Raw genomic sequence first — 20,522 nt, 5'->3', positions numbered from 1 at the left:
TCAAGAATCATTTTAAGTTTAAGATAAATGTCCATATGCGGCTCTGAGAGCCAAGAGTCTTCCCAAGGTTCCTCCATAGTTTAGATATGGAATAGCAAAGCAAAACCAAGAAGAGGAATCCAAAGTTTCCAGGGTTTACTCACACAAATCAGTCGCTTAGGGATCGGGGATCGTTCTGCTCACAAATCTCCACCATTTGTTGCAGTGGGGATCCTGCAACACGCATATATCAAACCAGGAGTCCCGTGGAAAGGAAATATATATGGACAGACAGATTCTTGCTAGCTGTTTCAGAGAGATGTTTATTTCTCCAGCCGCATGGCCGGGGCTCTGCCCAGGAACTGTCCCAGTCACGGGACCAAGGGTCCTTCTGCCCGCGCAGGGAACACAAACCAACCAATGGGAACGAGGCTGAGCAGGGACAGGGAAACCCCGTGTCTGTGCCCTCAGGGCCCCTCTCCCAGGGCTACACGGCAGGGGAGGGACCCCAACAGAGAGGGAATTGGTGTTCAGGGTAATGTCTCAAATCAAGGCCATCCACTAGACCTCTGTGAGGACCCAAGAAATCCCAATCCCTAGTTATCATTTCTATAGCTGCCATGGTGCACTGTAAATTCATACCAATGTCCTGCACCTCAAGTGTACGTCACATTTCCCTGCTTTCTTACCTTAAAAATAGGTTACCTCTCAATCCCCTCTATTTCCATACTGCTCCTTTCCACTTAGTTTGAACTGTGGTGTTTTTTTCATTAGATATAAATGCCAACAGATACATGTTGAACCTGGAAAACCTTGGAAAGCCGTAACTGGTGACTTTCCTCCTTGGCTGCTAGGAGCATGTGCATCCAGAACACTCTGCAAGAGCTCTGCCATCCCTCCTAGTGCATCGCCACCATGTGTGCTCCCACCCTTCCAAGTCCTGCACTTACTGAAAAACCCAGTTAATTATGCTCAGAAATGCGTGAGACCCCTGATGAGCTGAAATTTGATTTCTTCTAGCATTTTACATTTCATTGTACATTCCATTTACATTCATTAAATTTCATTTACATTCCATTTAGCCAGATGTATAGTATGGCTTTACTCCACGAGAGAACACGAGGGAGGGACCCAGACCCCCATGCAGAGCAGCAGTTGTGTGAGTGGTTGGCGCTGGGGCTCTGGGAGCTGGGTGTGCTGGAGATGGACTTGGCAAAGGAGTTCAGTGCTTCAGGTTTGGCTGTAATCATAGGGTACCTCTAGGCTGCTTATCACAGGAGTAAACACTGCTGCAGCTCAGAGAGGAAAGCCAGTGTGCACCAGGTTAGAGGAGCCGGAAAAACTGGCACAGGCTGAGCTGTGTGTGGGGACCGCCTTGCTGTCAGCTGAGTCACTAAATCCAGCCCAGCTACCCTCACCTTCAGTGCAAGAGAGGAGGTCATTATAACTTTGGCTAATTCCCCATACTTCTTACTGAGCCTATTTCTTTTTGTCTTAACATGAAGCCCCCTCCCCCTTGTTCTCTTTCACAGCATTGACAAACACTTTTTGTGACTCTTATCTTCTCCCCGCCAGCCTTCACTCACTGGCGGTTTTTTTGTGGCCAGCTCCACCCTTTTCCACTTAGGGCCACCCGTTGTTTGTATCTGAACTCCAGTCTTGAAAGAGCCTGTTAGGAGCTGTGTCGGCTGTTTCGGTGAAGGTCTTCCTCTCACGGGCAGCTGTGTTTACAGCACAGGAATCAAAATTAACATCTCTTCGCTCTCGAGGACAAAATACCAGTTAAGTTTTGAAACTTTCCTTCAGTGGTGGAGATTTGACTTAGAGACTCTGTGTGGGCACGTTTAGATAAGTTGAGTTATACCCTTTTCTAAAATGGATTTAAGATATTAGAAACTGATCAAAATGGGCAAAAGTGAAAATGGGTGAATGGGTTTCTTGTATTATTCAACAGCTTTTAATCTAACAGCAGTGCTGCTATGAAAGGTAGGGGCCTCACATATCTTTTTTAGCTACTTTCCTGTAGAATGACATGAAATTGTTTGGTCATTACTGTAATTAGTCCTAATGTGCTTTTAATGAGCACATGCTTTCTCCTCTTAAAGGTTTGCAATGGTGTGGAGTATTTGTAGATGACTTGCATACTTATTTGCTTATGATTTCATTTCTACTTCTTTTGAGTTGGATACATGTAGAAATCAGTGGTCAACAAATAAGAAACAGCACAGATAGTCAAAATACTGTGTACTTATAAGCCTGTGTACTTCTTAACATCCTCAGAGAGCTGCCTACCAAGATGAAGCAATTAATACCAAGCTTTTTAGCAACATCATTGTTCTGCACTATATATGTGTGTATCCATGTACCACAGGTTGTTCTAGCAAGTTGATTATTCTAGTTCTTCCTGTATACGTTGACTGAAAAGTACTAGTTGTCAACTGGTACATGGAAATGTTGCTTTGATTCTTAAAAGCCCAAATTTACCCTGTCAACTGAGATTGTACTTCTGAAAGAAAATGGAAGTAAATGAGTCAGAACTGAGCTTGTTAACTTTACTCTTGAGTTTCAGAGAACTGTTGCTGGTCTAAGTTGAAAGATTTTTCCATCTAAACTAAGTCTATGATGTGTATTTGGAAGATGATTGCAAGTAGTTCTGGAGAAGTAATTTTATGATATTAGAAAGACCTTGACCTAATCATTCTACTAAAGACTCCATCAAGAAAAGCTGTGTCTGTTCTGCAGGCTGTGCAGTACCATGTAAGGCTGCTAAAAAGCTGACTACAGTTTTGGGAAGAGTGGTGTTCTGGAAACGGTTTTAGGAACAGGCTGAGCTGCCCTGTTCATTTTTACTGGTGAGTTGTGGGGAAATTTATGTCTCAGAGCAAGGTGGTGGAGTGGCACTCAGAAGGTGGGTGAGGTGGAAGCAGAGCTGCAGCCTGCATTCTGCCAAAGTGAGGCTACTCACATAGCTGTCTGCTGCTGCCAGGTGAATAAAAGCCCTGCTCAGCATCCTCCCAGTTGTGCATCTTGTCTGAAATGTTACTGTACCTCCTTTCCAGTAGCTGTCATGGGCCCAGTGTTCATACCATGGAATGTTTCCTATGCAAACTGTCAGTCTGATGCTTGAAGTGCTGTTCCAGCACAAGCAAGGGGGGATACAGGTGCTTGGCTGGGCAGGTGAGGTCCCTGAAGGCAGAAGGATGCTTGTGCAAACAGGAAATGAGTCCCAGCTGTGGAGGTATGCGTTATCCAGGCTACATCTTGGCTGTGTGCAGGCACGGCAGGTGCCTGAGTCCAGCTGTGTTGGCAGGATCATGGGCAGCCATGAAGTGCTGTGCTGCTCACTTTGGGACTTGTACCCACCCCAGTGTAAGAAGTCACTGCTCTTAGTATCTCATGTCTAAAGTCGGAGTGGTTTCAAACAAACAAAACAATGCACTTGTACCCAAGGAGCCTGCTAAATCCCAGGGCTGAAACTTTCCCTTGATTGAGCAATGCTGAGCATACAGCTGAATAACATGATTTTTCATTCATCTGATGGTAGAGTTTTTCCTTTGTCAGCATTTTCTTGTCAAATACTACATCTGAAATTACCAGTGACCTTTCCACTTGAAAAATACCTGCTTTGTGCCAGAGCAGCACACTTGTCATCTCTTTGAAAACATCTCTCTCCAGTGTGATGTGCTTGTATGACTTGCTTGATCACTTGTGGGCAGTGTAATGCCACACATATATAAGCTTATTACAAACTCACAAATCAAAGCAAAACCAAACCACTTGGTCTCCAGGCTCTACTCAGGTTTTCAGATGCAGGCTCCTCCTGCTGAATGGGTCAGACCCCAGAATCAGAGCCCTGCAAGGTAGTGGTTTTACAGAAATCAGTCTTGCACAGTGAAATAAATATCCAATAAATATCATTCATTTAATGGCTCTTATTAAAGGTAAATTGTTGACCACAAGAAGGTGGTGCCCTTCATAGGAGCCCACTGGGATTACCAGAAATGGAAGAAGGTTGTATTAACACATGTGGGATGTTTATCTAAGGATATACAGTTCCAGGTTTTAAAGGTGTGTAGCAGTGAATGAAATGTATTGAAATATTCACAGATATCCGTGAGACAGGCTGAAGGCTGCTAAAAAACATCATTATACTCTGGCATGTGGATAAATTGCATACTTGATTTTATGCACTTCATCTATATTCTCACCTGCTTTACAGTTCATCCCAAACCTCCACATTTGCCACTTTACTGGCTCTTACCTATCTTCTCTTATTTCTAAAACTATTTTTAAGGGAATCTGCTTGTTTGGTTTAACAAAATTGTTGATACAACACTAAATCCTCATTTGTAGCAGTCTCAGCAAATGTGTAACATACTACTGTTAGCATCAAGGTGCAAAACTAAGCTCAGAAGAATGAAAATAACATGACCAAAAAGCAGAAGAATTAAAAATACAGTAGGCAATAAACTAAAAAATCTTTCTGTCAAAAATTTCCCAAAATATATTATATCACCTTTTTATCTGCTATGGAAGTAACATTACTTGTACAGGTTAAAAAAAAAAATGCCAGAAGTCTGAATATGACTAATAAGAGTTTAATGTTAATGTTTTTGCAGCTCTTTTTTATAGTCCTTGTTGAATTGAAGGAGGAATAATTTAATATAATACAGATAACTGGGCAGCCTGTTCCAGTGCTCTGCTACCCTTGATCTAAAGTTCTTCCTCATGTTGAGGTGGAGCTTCACATATTTCAGTTTTTGGCCATTTCTCCCTGTCCTCCACTTCTTTTCTCCCAGTTAGGTTCCTTTCCTCACTCGATTCCATGTTTTTCCTTTCCTTTTCCTCATCTGCTCCTTTCTCCTGCTGCGTAGACCTTACAAACAGCAGCCACTAAAGAGAAAAATCTGACTTTGCCTGTGCATCTTCAGGCTGGTGAGAAGTTGTTCAGCTGTTTGGGGGATGCCATGTGAATATTCTGGTCTAAACTAAGAGATCTGTGCAACAGATCCATGCAGAGTCAGTCAGTGGGAATTTTTAGAGGCTTTACTTATGGAAATCTGGCAAGTCTTAGGTACAGACATGATCCTGAAAAAATTATTCTAAGGAGAGCACAGATATCTGAAAAGTTGGTAATTAGTAGTTATGGAGGCTCAACTGTCCAGCTGAGGAGGCTGTACCAAGTAGAGTCTTGAGGATGTTTTGGCAGAGGGGAGGGTGGTCACTAGCAGTCTGTCTTACTAATCAAAACTTGTTGGTGAACAGACTCAAGAGATTGGTGGATTTTGCCCAATAGAGTGGGTGTTTTGAAGGACTGAATTAAAATTCAGTGAAGAAATTACATTTGTCATACAGAACTGTTTTCTTTCTTTAATTGAGAGCAAGTGCTCTGCTAAGGAAGGCAGACTGAAAGGAGCGATTACTTACAGGGAATAGTCTGGACTTCTGTTAGGAGCCAGCTGTGTGGTAAAGACACCAAATGTCTTTTTGGAATGAACCAGGAGGAGTGTTCACAATCCACCTCAGCTTGTGTTGTGTGCAGCTTTGGGTACTGCTAGTTTTGGGAAAAGCTGCAAGATGCCACCAAGAAGAAATGAGAGGGGTAGAAAATGTAACCTATAATGGAAATTTGAAGGAACAGAATTTACTTTGTCTAGAAATGTCAGGACTGCAGTGATTCTAGGACAGGGGTTTGTTGTAGATAGGGAATAATCTGTTTATCATCTCAAAGGAACAGGCTTTGTCCGCAGTCCATAGTGTATGAAATTTGATACTATGAAAACTTTTTTGTGATATATTCTGCAAGGGTTTATCTCTTGGGCTTGTAGTCACTTTATTCAGAAAAAGAAGGAAGGGTTTTTTCCCTCTGGGTAAGGAAAGAAATAGAGAGGAGATAGCATTCCTTCTACTTTTTGCATGTCTGGGATATTACTTGAGCATGGATGAGCTCCAGTTTTCCAGTTGTTTGTAACTTGATAAAGTTCGAATGGGTTTTCAGAGGGATTATATTATAAAAAAAATATCCAGCACAGAAAGCAACACATCCTGATTGAATTTCAAGTACCTCTTCCAAAATACGGACAACACTTCAATTATTGATAAAAATGGGTTTTATCATTTAAAAAAAAATATATTTTATCTTGGCATGTACTGGGAAATAGTAAATCCTCTGTGACCAAACTCCTGCTTTCTGCCCCCCAAATTGCCAATATCTAGTGTACAAAGTTTAGGCTGGATGATGAAGTCTGGCAAAGTTAAAACAGCTAAAAACAAAGTCTAAGGGGAAGTTTCATGTAACGTTAATAAGAGGCAAAACTGCCAGCCCCACCTATAATAGAAATAAGATTATCAAGGCCAGGTTTCCTTGATGATTCTCAAATGTTTCTACAGGCTTTTAGAGAAGATCTGGAATGCCTTATTCAAGAACAGATGAAGAAGGGCAATAACCCTACTGGACTGCTTGCTTTACAGCAGATTGCTGAATACATCACAGCGAGCACTTTTACAGGTTTTTCCACATCTTCACTCAGTAAGTGAATTATACATTTAACTGCTCTTTTTTTCTTTTTTTTTTTAATTGTTACCAGGGCTTAACCATGCTGGGATCTCCTCTTTCCTTGAATAAAAATTCTGTCAGAGCTTGCTTCAGCTGTGAAGTAGTGCAGATGGTAGCCTTAACTTGCCTTTTTAGGCTTCTTTCTCTCAAATTCTTTGATTTGTATAATGATATCCAAAATGGTTGGAATCCTCAAACTCAGTTATTCTATAATTTGTTAATAGAAGTTTAACTGACATAGGGAACAAAATGTTGTGCCCTGTTACTATTAGGAGTTTAACGTGAATATAAACGGAGATGTGAAATACATTACCATTTAGTTTCTTTATTTTTCTACTCTTGCATATAAATTGTTACTAAAAAAAAAAAAAAAAGTACCCTGAGCTGGGGAGAATACCCTGGCAAACTGAATCATCAGATAAACAGCTCCCACATTTAAGAACAGCTTCTAGTCTGCACTCTACTTGTAAAGATGTCTCCGAGATCTCGCAGTTAACACCCAAGTTCTTCTTTCCAAGTCATGAAGCACTGAGATGTTCAAGTCAATTTAAGTTCTGTGGGTGGACATTATATGGGAGCTTACAAGCCTGAAGTACAGTGGCAGCTGTCAGCATTCATCATCTTTGGAGATTTGGTCCCAAAATGGTACTTCAGGGTTTATTTAACAAAAAGAGTGGAAGAGAACAGAGAGCCCAAATAACCCCGTGTTCATGTCTCTGGTTGGTCACTGAGACTGCATCCTGCTGTTGTCTCTGCTGCTTTTGCCAGAGACAGGGCACTGATCTCAAACTGCACACTCCTATTGTTGAAAACCAAAATTACTTTTACCTGTTTTGGTCTTAACTTTCCCTCTAAACAAAGGTTGTGAGCTGTCAAAAGGCTATCATGCATTCATGAAGGGGACAAGGGTATGTTTGTGTAGTCACAAGTCAAAGAGAGAAATTGATCTTTGTGATTTCTCTGTTAAGAGGGGATTCCTTCTGTCTAAGGGTTGGTTTGAGAACTCTTGCACTAATCCTAATTTCTTCGTTAGGACTGAATTGAAGTTCTGAGACTGAGATGTCTCTTCAAGTTAGTTTTGCTGGTGTCAGAAGTCCACAAGGAATGTCTTATCCTGCAAGAAAAAAACCTCAAAGTGACAAGTAAAAACACTTCATTAATGACAAATGTCTTAAAGCACAGTTCCAGTTCTATACAGGATATTGATTCAGGAGAAAGTTCAGGGAAATACTTTATCCAGTTTAATAAATGCTGGTACTGCTTTGCTAACAATTTAAGTACACTCCACCTGGAACATCATGGCATAGCTGGAAATATATTTAATTGTCCAACTGTCCATTGTCTATTTTTGTCTGTTTTTCAGGCCATGGAATGATTACACCCATCAATGACCTACCTGGGGTAGATACCTCCTCGTTTGTTAAGGGAGAAAAACTTACTCGTTGCAAGTTAGCCAGTTTATATAGGTTGGCTGACTTGTTTGGGTGGGCACATTTGCCAAATGCCTATATCACAGTAAGTATTTTAGACAAAAAAAAAATATATTTAGAATTTCACCCATTCATTCAAATTATTTTTCCTCCTGAATAATGTAAATTAGGTCAGTAATCCATTTCCTGTCTCCTTTGCAGGTAAGAGTAAGCAAAGAACATGACCACATTCTAATCATTCCAAGAGGGCTGTCCTTTTCTGAAGCTTCAGCTTCTAATTTGGTACGTGATTCACCTGCTGTAGTAACCACCAAGACTCAACCTGTTTTCTAAAATACTTTTATGGCTGCTAAAATGGACGTCTATAATTATGCTGTTGTTTGAGTTTTTTTAATATTTACCCACCAGATGAAAAGCTGATTAACTGCTCAGATAATAGCACCCTTTGTTGTCAGTGTTTCTTCCTGGGTTTAGCATTACTTTCTGTTTCTTTGTCCTCAGCTTCAGTGTGGAGCAGCAAAGTTTTGTTTTCCTGTCTGATGAAGCTCATCAGTAGCCTCAGTGTAGCAGCAGCCTTTTATAACCTGGCAGTGTGGTAATACATGTGAAATTACTCTGTAGGAGTAGTGTTATCAGAATCAGCTCTTACCTTTAAAAGTGCGGAGATAAAGTCGAATAATCCTCCCCAGGCCCAACAAATGAGCTGGGTGAAGTAACAAGTTGGTATTTAGGCAGTGGTAAATCACTTAGGTAAATGTGCTAAATCACACATCTTTTGGTGCAGAACCTGCCATATGCTCTTCATGTCAGTGCATATCTGTAAAGAAACTGCCTCGAGGTGAAAGGGGTACCAAAATGAGATTGATAGTTTTACATAGCAAACACAGAACCAAAATGAGATATGACCCTGCTGTAGTTTGTTGTTGATCCAGAAATTACTATTTTAATGTTCTCACGAATCTGAAAATTCCTTGTGCATTGAATGCTCTTACTGGAAATTTCTGAATTATCTTTTTATTAAAAATGTAGGAAATGTTAATGAAATGCGGTTTTAAAAGTCAGAAACAGGGAAAGGTCAGCTAGACTGAAGCAGAATATATGTTGTATCAGAGTCTTATTCTTACTTCTTCCATGGCTGAACTTCCAACAACTGTCAAGGGCTTGTACAGCAGGGTGGTTTATTGACACACAGATTCATGGCTGCTCTCCTACTTTTTTTCATGCTCTGAGCCCTCAATATGTGTGGGGAAATTTGGTGCTAAATAAGAAAGGAGGGGTATTTTCTAGATAACCGAAGTTGTCTCAAAACTTTTGAATATCATGTGTTTCTTTGCCTTTTTCAGGTTAAAGTGAACATCCTAGGAGATGTAGTGGACCAGGGAAGCACAGCTCTCAGTATTGACAGTGTAGGCTTCAGTCCACACGTGGCCATCTACTCCACGCGCCCCGACGTCAGATGTGTCATACACATACACACCCCTGCCACAGCTGCTGTAAGTCTTCCTTCTGGCACCGACTGAAAGAAAACAGCTTTACCTTATGAACATAGGGCATATTTCTGCTCACAGCAGTTTCATTTTTGTTTTAATGTCGACTCTGCACTGGTAAATAAAAGTGTGAGGTTATCAAAAAGAAAGAGAGAGGGCTGAGCCACCGCAGTGGAATGGGACCAGAATAAACTGATGCTCAGAGATTGTTATACTCAGGTTGAGGCGGTTGTAAAGCAAATAGTTTACAGAGGCTTCATTTATAGCATCCTAGATAATATAATGTGCTGTATAAATCATCATCAATTGCATTATGCAGCTCCGGTTTTAAGTGGTTTAATTAGTAGTTACACTTAGTTTGAATTTACCTCACTATTTAAATGTTATAGTTAACATAAACTTTAAATGGTCTGTATAGTAAATGTAAGGCGGCCTGAAAGAATTGGTTTGAAATAACTAAATTCTTATTATTTTATCTAGAAATGCATATACACATATGCATTCCTTGCCTACAGACAAAATAAAAAGGAATGATTAATTTCTTTTTTACTAGCTTTTTGAAGTCATAAGTGTGGGAAAGAAGAACAAACCATTAAGTAAGATGAGAATTAAACATGGATAAAATCCGCAAAAATTAACTTAGTTGGAAAAAATTGTCTTTTGCTCTAGTTAATCTGTCCCTAGGTTGAGTAGCACCTCTGTCACCCTATTGCAAATTAGACTGGTATGGGGGAGATTGTTTCTAAGCTTTCATTACAGAGTTTGCCTCTCTTCCAGCAAAGATAAAAAGTGCACCCTGCTAAGGCTTGGGTGGTTGGGATGTGAGTTTTAAGAGTTTCAAATTTCCTAGTTATCAGCATTTCATTTTCATGAAACAGGTTTCTTCTATGAAGTGTGGCATCCTTCCCATATCACAAGAGGCTCTGATTCTGGGAGATGTTGCTTATTATGACTACCAGGGATCTCTTGATGAACAGGAAGAGAGAATTCAGCTTCAAAAAGTTCTTGGACCCAGTTGCAAGGTATTCAGCCTCATTCGTGCTCTTCATAAACAATTTTCATGCCCTGCTCCAGTTTCTACCATTTAACATTAGTGTCTTCATTTACTAGGTATTAGTCTTGAGAAACCATGGTGTGGTAGCACTAGGAGAGACACTGGAAGAAGCATTCCACTATATTTTCAATGTGCAACTGGCCTGTGAAACTCAGGTGAGAGAGAATTTATCTGTTTAATTTCAAACACTTGTGCTGCAGAGTTACAGATTACATCCCAGATGGGAAGATCTCTAACATTACACAATTTTGGGGTTGTGGAATCTAGTAATCCTGTTTACCAGGACAAAGTCAGAAAGACTGGAATAATCAGGGAATCAGTGAAGGAATGGCACAAATACTCATTCTAGGAACTCTGACACAGTCTCCGTGGTGTTACGCTCTGAAGGGTACAGAAGGTTTTGTTCCATGCTGTGCAGAGTGAGCCTCATGCAGGGAATCTGTCAGATGATACATTTGCTGGTACTCACTGCATGGGGAAGTGTGATTTAAGATCTCTTGAGAGCCAGCTCCTTTATTGAAGCTGAATGTTGTGACAAGAAAAGAAGCGTCTCTCTGTGATCACAGATTTGTGAAACCAAATTAAAAGGAGGTCTTTAGAGCAATGGTAGAGGGTAGCACATTTAAAAATAACTTGAATCACTAATTCAGTTGTTTCCATTTTGTCTAACTTTAGCTACCTAGTTAGGTATCCAGATGTTACCTATAGCCTGTGAAAAGAGACCACTGAAAGTGTTCTCACCTTTCATAACTTTTAAGCCCATCTCCAGAAACTTTGTCACTTTGTGCTTGTTCCCCAGTGATCCTGTCCTCCCAAAGAGGCATTTGGATGTGCAAATGGCAGGCTCCCACTCCTTTCCTTCCTTGCCCTTCCCTGCCATTTATTTTGAGTTCAGTCACTATTTCATTTTGAAACAGCTAGAAAAATGAAAAATTTTTAATCTTGTGATGCAGAAAGGTTTTTTTAAGGTATTCTGAAATCAAGTGTTTGAATCTACTCCTTTTAAAGTGCAGTTATTAGTAGATGGTATAATGCTTTCTGTAACAGTCACTTGCTGTGTATTTTAATACATTTTTTGGACAGTAGAAAACTAGCCTGAGAAATAACTGCAGCATGTATTTAAGCAAGCTTCTGCTGCAAATTCAGAAAAGCAGAGAATACAAAAGCCTTTTCACAAATCAAATATCCTCCATGATGTCTGCAGGTTCATGCACTAGCTGGAGCAGGTGGGATAGACAATCTCCTACTACTGGATCTGCAGAAGTTCAAGCCTTCCACCCACGCCATGGCAGCAATGGGAGGAGGTGGAGTTAATATGGCTTCACAACAAAAATGGAAAGTTGGGGAGCAAGAATTTGAAGCTCTCATGAGGATGCTGGACAACCTGGTGAGAGCATGTTGATGGTGGTATCCATATAGTCCTGTAAACTTTTGAGTGTAGGAGTAACTTCTGTCAAAGCAAACAGTTTTTTCTGGTTTCTCTGTGAGTTCTAAAATGAAGACAGAGTAAATGTAAGAGGTAGAAAATCTCTTCATTATGTGAAGTTTAATTTGTCATACTGTTTCTGACAGCAGTATTCTGTTTTAGTAAGAATTTATCATGCTTTGAGCTTCAATTTTGTCCCACCATCTTACAAATGTATAGTAGTTTAATAGTAAAAAGTTTTATTTTATATGTTTAAACATTCTTTTCTTATTTTCCTCCTCCACAGGGATACAGAACTGGCTATGCCTATAGGCAACCATTAGTCAGAGAAAAACCTAGACATAAGAGTGACGTCGAGATCCCAGCCACTGTGACTGCCTTTTCCTTTGAAGATGATACAGTCCCACTTTCCCCCCTGAAATTCCTTGCACAGAGGCAACAGAGAGAGAAGACAAGATGGCTGAACTCTCCAAACACATACTTGAAAGTTAATGTGCCTGAGGAGTCCTGGAATGGGGAAGCAAGTCCCAGGACTAAGATCACGGTAGGTTGATACGTTGGGCAGTCACTTAGATTTTGCCCTACTTGAAAGTAAGTTATGCACAGTTTATATGAGGAAATCTTAAACAGGATTAGCAAATAAATTTATTGAGCTAATTAAAACAGGCTTTTCGGGGACTTAATGACGTTGGTACTGAGGGTCTCCTTTGTTTGGGGAGAGAGGGGTTGACTGCAAGAGTAACAGTTTATGATAAAATTTAACCATGATTTTGCAGTTCTAACCATCTCTTCTTATTCCTGAAGTTGAAAACAGTTTTTCTACCAGATCTTCTTGTGCTATTAGTTATCCACCAAATATAGTAAGGTTTTAAGTCACCCGTGGGTTGTTCTTTTTTTACATGAGGGAGACACGAGCTCTAATTCATCTCTAGCTGCCCCTTTTCTATTTGTGAGCTTACTGAAAACAGCTTTCGAAAGGTCTGTTCATGCTACAGGCTTTTAATGATGATAAAGATTTTCCCCCTCCTGCAGCTCAGCAGGATGCTTACACTTAGTTTCCAGCCTGCAGAGAGGTGGCCCTCGTGGGACTACAAGAGCGTGTTACTGCTCTTCAGCTACTCCCAGTCACACAGTACAGCTGTAAAAGCATCAGCTCCTCCTGCTGGCAGGCTGGCAGGTTTCTAAACTTGAGTTTGGGAAAAACACCCTCAGAACCCTGCTTGAGAAGGGAAAAATCTAGTCAATGTGTGGTCAGCAGAGGTGGAAGTCGATTGCATGAACAAGGGCTCTGGATCTACGTGCCAGTTACTAGAAAATGTGATCTTTTCTAAATACAGCATCATTAGCACACAGCTAACACTGCATTTTTCAGGAATGTATGTTAATGTTTACAAAAAGTAATCTTGTTCAAGGCAACTTAAATCCTCTTGGGAAAACACACAAACATGTAAGGGGTTGGGATTATTTTTTAGATGTCGTGTGGAATTGAGAATAAAGTCAGAAAGTCCTTTCTTGATACCTCTTCTTTAACAGTAAGACACCACAGAGAATTGTTCATTTCCAATAATACTGGGTTTTTTAATGTCTTCCCCACCCCCCCCCCCCCCCCTTTAAGTGGATGAAAGCTGATGACTCCTCCAAGACTAGTGGAGGGACGCCAATCAAAATTGAAGATCCAAACCAATTTGTTCCCCTAAACACAAACCCAAGTGAAGTGTTGGAAAGGAGAAATAAGGTAAAAGAAGTGTAATAAACTGAAAATTCTAACATTGCCAAATAAAAATATGTGTTCAAGTAATGATTCAGCAGAGCAGTAAAATAACATTTTCAAATGTTTTGATTTCATTAAGAAGGTTCTTACGCTATATGTGATTTCTGGCATCAAAAACATGTATTTAAATGTGTGATATACATAAAGTCTGTAGATATGTATGCAGTATTTATATATTTAAACTTTGAGTGCAATAGTCTGATGAAGGATGAGTATTAACTCTGAAAATAATAGATTGGAAATGGTAGTCCCTGTTATTTAGCATTTTATTTAGTAGGTAGTTAGGTGTCAACGTGAACCGAATTGCTGTGCGTCATCTGCAGCATGATTCAATCTCAGACTCTAATCTTGCTCTGTTCTGTTTTAATTTGCCTAGTGCTTGTTAAGCTGGAATTTCTAATGGCAGTAAAAAAAAGAAAATGAGAGATTATTGTTGGACCTCTCTGTAAACAGAAATATCTTTCTGCTTTTCCCTTCCAGCATGAAAGACACTGATTATCAGACTGACCAAATATTCCGCCCTCAGCATAACTATATTAACAGATATTCAGGAATTTTTTCATTTGATTGCGTATTTTTTTTTTCTTTCTTGGAAAGCACTATATCAGTGTCCTTGGGGACTGAAGTGGAGTTAGAAGGAGTAACTCCCTTCCTCAGAACTGGAAAGGCACCCTCTAATCATCTAGAGATTAATAATACATGTCCCAGGCAATGATTTTTAAATTCATGCATGTCACTTGCTCATAGAGAGTTTATTCCTAAGTTTCTGCTGTAGGATTTTTTTTATATGATCTGTATTGATATTTATATTTATATCTGATCAGTCAGTCTCATAAGCACTGACAATTAGAAGCTAGGGCTGTTAGTTTAAGGAAAAAATAAACTATTCACAGAAGGAAAAACTTCACTAACCTTTGTGATCACAGAGTTTTCTCCAATAGCTGATGTGTGAGGTGGAGAGGACAGGTTCAGGGACTATTCCTGGGAGCTTATTTCTAAATGTTGGCTTACATGAAGTGCAGGAATTGGGACTAGGGTGAACATTTGGGAGTACTGAAAGAGCTAAACAACATATGCTGTGTATTTTGAGGTGGAAGAAGAGTTCCTAATTTTTAGGTGCAGCAGCATACAGCTTGATCCTCCAGCCACTCACTGCCGCCTGTGTTAGTGGCTTTGCAAAGCTGATGGGCATAGGATTTACTAAAGAGAAATATCTCTTTCTAACCTGGTTTATTTTCTCTCTATAGATAAGGGAGCAAAACCGATATGACCTAAAGACAGCAGGACCTCAGTCTCAGCTGCTCGCAGGGATTGTTGTGGATAAAAAGCCAAGTTCAGTGAGTACAACATAATTAACTAATTTACAGCTGTTCAGGTTATTTGGCTGCCTGTTTTTCAAATGTCAGCTTGGCCCATTTTCATTCTAAGTGTCTTGTTAGAACTGATTATTTTAATGCCAGTTTTAGAGCTCTGATACATCTTATTCATGTTTCATTTTAAAGGTTTAAAATGTTAGTTTCAAATTGAGATATGCATGTTAAGTCTGCTGCTATTAATATTAATGAAGTAGGATCCTTGTGTAAGATCATTTAAGTGAGAGAGGAAGAACTTTAGAATGCATGGGCCAAAAATAGCCTTCATTAGCCTGTGGAAGTGATGCTTAAGGTAACAATGGAGTCCCAGAAATAGCTGAGTTTAAAAGGTGGGATGTGACCATGTAGAAGACAGCTTTCATTAGAAACAGGCTTCTTATTGGGAGAGAGGGTTACCAGTTTCTTACCTGCCCATATTAACCTTTTCTTGAATAGAATATACTTCCAAACAGTATAGGTATCCCTAATAAGGTTATCCAAGAAATTTTGATGAATTGGAATTGGAGTTCTATACGTCTAGGACTTTCCAGCTATCCAACAGTTAGTACATCGATGTTTTAATTCTGTATTCCCTGCCAAAACTTTGTCAACAAACTTCGGCTAAAAAAAAGAAGATACATTAGCCCTGCACGTTTTGCTTGTTGCTTCTTATTCTGTAACTGTTAAATTCTGTGGCTTTCCCTTTCCCAGCCAATGCAGTTTGATGACGAGCACGCGCCACCGGCACCACCCAACCCATTCAGCCACCTCACTGAAAAGGAACTGGAGGAGTACAAGAAAACCATTGAGCGCAAGCAGCAGGGGTTGGAAGGTCAGCGGTGTGGATTGAATTGTTGGGGTTTACATTTTAATAATAAGCTTGAAAATATCTACTGTAAAAGTTGTGTGCATGTTAATTATTAGTGTATACTGTTGGCAGCTAGTTTAGAACGAATCATTCCTTGAGGTGGTAGAATTCTTTTGTTACATGTGGTTTGTTCTTTTACTTTAGTTAGTGCTGAAATTAAAGCAATGAAAGGTTTGCACAGAAATGGGGTTGACAAAAACACAAGTTAGCATGATGAATTTTTGTGTCAGAATATAGAATAACTGAAGGTGGGAGAGTCCATGAAGGTCATCTTAATCCAACTCCTCCTCAGAGACGATGCTAAAGTTAGATCAAGTTGCTCAAGTCTGTGCCCAACCAAGCGAAAGTTTACTGAGATGTTTGGCCCTGGCTTCTTTAATTTTACTTCTGTTCTCCCAGTGTGCAAGTCTCATCTACTTTCACTTTTCACATCTTCTTCCAATACTACTATTCCATAGAGAATTGCTAATTCAGGGTTGATTTTAATTTTTAACAGTAGCACTTACTGTGAATTGTTCTTCACTAATACTGTGTAATAGAACAACTTTGCCATATGTCACACTCAGGACATAGTGTAATAGCTTATTGTACCGGCAGACTGTGACTTAGGGCTAGATAAAACCATGGGGCATGCTACCTGGAATGCAGCCTTGCCACCTTTGTTAATGCTTTCTGATAAAGAACTAATATATACTGATTTTTAGCAGATAAAACAAGTAATGCCCTAATTCTTTAGAGTTTCAACGGTGTATTGTAACTTTGTGCTGTTGTGAGCATGAGCAACACGAAGCTGTAGCAGAGCTGTAAATCTTGTAGCACCAGCACTGACACTCTTGCTTGATTTTCACTTTTGCTTGGCTACTAACTCACATCTTGTCCTGCAGATGCTGAACAGGAGTTATTCTCAGATGACGGTTCATCTGTATCACAAATTCAGTCACAAACTCAATCCCCGCAAAATGTCCCAGAAAGATTAGAAGGTATTCCATGCAATTTCTGTACAATGCCAAGGGCTCCAATAACCCAGGTTCTCCACTCTTCTGCTGCACTTTTACACTTGCATGAAGTCAACTGAGTCAAAAGGAGCCCTCTTCTTCAAAGTTTGGGTGGTGCTCTGTCCAGAAAACAATATTTCCCAATTTTTTTCTAATACCTAATTCTCACAACCAGAAAACAACTAAGGGCATGCTGAAACCTAGATATTAACCAGGTGGAGCAAATAGATATTATACTTCTATTTTATTGAAAATGTTAAGATTAGTTTTTTTGCTTAAGACTTCTCCAGAAGTCTAAGTAGGCATTTTAAAAGGCAGGTTCTCCAATGCCTTCTGTATGGAATGGCTGTGTTTTTGTAAATCAGTCTCTTGCAGTAAAGTGTAATTCTGACTGTGCTTGAGACTATGTGTGCTGTGTAGACTGTATTTGTACATACTCTATACAGCTTGAGCTGTGCATGCACTTGGCAGAGATAAAGTTAGATTTTTATCTCATTTTCCTTTAATGACATTTTCACTGTGTTGTCTGCTTACAGCAACTAAGAGTGTGGATAAAGGGGAAAAAAACACATCTAAGCACTTCGGGTTTCGTTCTTTGGATCACAGTCCAGACTCGCAGGCTTTGTCTCAATACTGGGTTTTTTTGCATGAGAGTCTACATAAATAATTGCAAAATCATTTGCTCTTTCAGAAAATCATGAGGATTTCTACACCCAGAATGCCAACCTCATATCTGTGGAGATGCCAGTTGTGGTGGTGAACGGGAAGGAAGATGCCCACGACGTGGAAGAAGATCTCACCAAGAGGGTCAGTCAGTTAACCATGAGTACTGTGGAGAGCGTAGAGATTACCATTAAAGGCTCTGAAAAGATAGAAGAGGCCCTGTCCCCTGAAGGGTCACCTTCCAAATCCCCTTCGAAGAAGAAGAAGAAATTCCGCACCCCATCCTTCCTGAAAAAGAGTAAAAAGAAGGAGAAGGTGGAAGCGTAAGTGCAGTTCTGTTGTGAGGAGACATTGCACATTTTAAACGTTTAAGTTCACCATTAACAGCGTAGTGTTAGGGGTGTGCAGTAACTGGACTTTTAACCTAAACAAGTAGAAACTGGAAGAGGTTTTGCTTTAAAGAAACCAAACAAAGAGACAAAAAAAAAAACCTTTCATGTTAATTGCAAATTAATTCATCTCTCACTTAGCTGTGTCCAAAATTGCTATGAGGGTTGGAAACATTGATTAGTTTCATGTAGAACTACACTGGCAGGTGCTCAATTACCATCATAGCAAGGTCAAATACCATCACAGTATGCAGCAGCGAGTTCTGCTTGGAGTATTTTGCAGACCTTAAAATTTTCAGTACAGTTAAAGTCTTTATTAAAGTTACTGTTGAGTGATCATATGACTTTTTAAAACTGCTGTCTCATTTGGAAACCAGATCATACATTTTTGTATTGTGGTTTTTGACCATATATTTTATGTTTCTGTACCCCTGTTTGAGTGGGTACATATTAACAGCACACCTTTACATCTTTTTTAAGATTAGCTCATATAGAAATATTATACACTGGCACATAATACTAGGGGAAAAACTGTGTAAGAGAAAGTTTATTTGGAATTATACAAAATGTCTAAAGAATTCCATTATTCAATAACTTTTTTGCCAAATATTTCATTTTAGTGAAATATAATTTTTGAAGACTTCTTTTTTATTCTATCAGTTGGGGCGGGGGAAACCCTTATTTTTCAAGAAGGGGGATTTTATACACTTAACATTGATAATTTAGTTTAACTGGCAAAACAAAAAGAAGATTTTATATGTTCAAATGTTTGTATACCATTCAGTATAAAGGTATTATAAGCATGTGAACCAAGCATTTCATAGTTAGAGTGTATTTAAGAATGCTTGGTTTAGAGTATACTTAAATATAATTCAGGAATCCAGGGACTTCAAAATCAAAGGATAAAAGCATATAAAATTGAACTGGATTCATGTTTAAAAATTACTTGTGGGTTGTTCTTTTTATCTCTCATGGTATTGCTAATGAATGAAGAAAAATAATCTCTTAACATAACCAAATGAAGGAAACAAAAATGTTAAAAGGGAAAGTGAAATAGTAGGGAAATAGGAGGAGACAAAGAAAGTAAAAGTTCGGTGATTATTTTTTTTAAATATATGATACGGATTGCGGGATATTTTTATTAAATCAGCAGAGTGACATTTCCATATTAGATGTTTTAAATAATTTGTATGGATTCATGCAGAGTGCAACACTTTGGGTTTTTTCTTGAGTTTCATTCATATTGTAAAAGAGTCTCGTGAATCTGTGTTGTCCTTTGGATGAACCCAGAGCAAATCAGAGCCTAGTGCCATGGGTAAGGGTGGTACTGCCACTTACTCATTTTTACTTGTATTGTCATTTTAGTACTTTTACTGTATTGTAAATACAAACTAAACATAAAAATTAACATAGGGGTTTCTTCGCTGTGTCAAATGTCTGTAAATCAGTCATCGCAATAGGAAGTACATCTTTAAGATCCATGTGATTCCCAAATTACCGGTTGAAATATTATACAATATATAATTGTTAAATATGGCTGGAGAGTGGTTTGGCATGCAAAAATGTTGATTATAGCATGTTCGGGGGCTGGTTAGCTTTGACCGTGTAAGTGTGATAATGCAATGTTGGAATGGATCCTGGAAACAATTTTCTAGCTGTCACTAAATACTGGAATCAGTGTTTTTAATCATAGTGGAAACTTTCAGTTGCTTACTTTGTTTTTTATGTTCTACATTATTTGTGTTGTATTACAACATATGTAGAAACAGTAACCTGTGAACTACGCTTTTCATAACTTTTTTAAAAATATATCTAAATGAATGCAATGTGCATAAATATTTTTTAAAATGCAACCGTGAACTATTTGCACCTTTTGCTAATGCCTCTATTTACTTGCTTTGGCATAAAGAATGAGCCAGCCAACTCTTGTGTCCTGTGGAAAATATATAAATGTTATCTGAAATTGCTCATAGATGTAATGCTAATTAATGTTAAATCACAAATAAACAGTATTTTAAATAGTTGGATTTCATATAGCAGCCTTTTGTTTATACACTTACATCTCTCGCTTGTAGAGAAGATGGTTTGATTATGCACGTTGCTTCTCAAGAATTTATTCTGGAGAGAGCTTCTTGCTTGTGCTTATCCTGAGAGCTCAGCAAGGAAATAACCTGATCTTGCTGTTGAACAGCTTTTGTCTCTGTCGCAGATGCTGGAAAGGAAAGTGGACATGCCTGTGGAAAAAGGCAGGGCACTGCCAGGCGGTTGTTCTGAGCCCAGGTGGGTCTGGGCTTCCCCATCGTGGGCTGCCTCCTGCTCTGCAGCACCATGGGATCATGGGTGACAGCACGAGGGACTGGGGTGGTTTTAGGGCTGAGTAAGTACAGAGCAAGGAAATAGCTCGCAGAAATTACATTTTTTTAAAAATTATTATTAATAGCATAAAGGATTTCCTATAGGGAAAGCTTAATGCAAAGTTATTTGAAGACATCTGTGTCATGCCCTGCCAACATATGGTATATGTCGGAGCCTCTGAGGCTGCAGAAGTTGCA

The 20,522-nt window shown here is 39.3% G+C and overlaps 1 protein-coding gene across 7 annotated transcripts in view; it reads left to right on the top strand.

Annotated features, from left to right (window-relative positions):
• The window catches only part of ADD3 (adducin 3), a 95,330-nt gene extending 75,338 nt beyond the window's left edge, over positions 1 to 19,992 (top strand). For 5 of the 7 annotated variants that reach the window (XM_048310958.1, XM_048310961.1, XM_048310960.1 and 2 more), the window contains 13 exons: positions 6,370 to 6,508; positions 7,899 to 8,050; positions 8,167 to 8,247; positions 9,309 to 9,458; positions 10,331 to 10,474; positions 10,563 to 10,661; positions 11,711 to 11,893; positions 12,219 to 12,476; positions 13,548 to 13,667; positions 14,951 to 15,040; positions 15,767 to 15,887; positions 16,808 to 16,903; positions 17,610 to 19,992. In XM_048310958.1, the coding sequence (XP_048166915.1) occupies positions 6,370 to 6,508; positions 7,899 to 8,050; positions 8,167 to 8,247; positions 9,309 to 9,458; positions 10,331 to 10,474; positions 10,563 to 10,661; positions 11,711 to 11,893; positions 12,219 to 12,476; positions 13,548 to 13,667; positions 14,951 to 15,040; positions 15,767 to 15,887; positions 16,808 to 16,903; positions 17,610 to 17,908 (1,932 nt within the window). In that variant the 3' untranslated portion in view covers positions 17,909 to 19,992. Of the gene's footprint in view, positions 1 to 1,686; positions 1,762 to 6,369; positions 6,509 to 7,898; positions 8,051 to 8,166; positions 8,248 to 9,308; positions 9,459 to 10,330; positions 10,475 to 10,562; positions 10,662 to 11,710; positions 11,894 to 12,218; positions 12,477 to 13,547; positions 13,668 to 14,950; positions 15,041 to 15,766; positions 15,888 to 16,807; positions 16,904 to 17,609 lie in introns of those variants that run through there. The other 2 variants (XM_048310964.1, XM_048310963.1) reach the window with 2 other exon arrangements.
• The last annotated feature ends 530 nt before the right edge of the window (positions 19,993 to 20,522 follow it).

Source organism: Corvus hawaiiensis, chromosome 8, assembly GCF_020740725.1.
Source record: "Corvus hawaiiensis isolate bCorHaw1 chromosome 8, bCorHaw1.pri.cur, whole genome shotgun sequence".
NCBI classification, from domain to species: Eukaryota; Metazoa; Chordata; class Aves; order Passeriformes; family Corvidae; genus Corvus; species Corvus hawaiiensis.
This window is presented reverse-complemented; position numbering and strand designations above follow the sequence as displayed.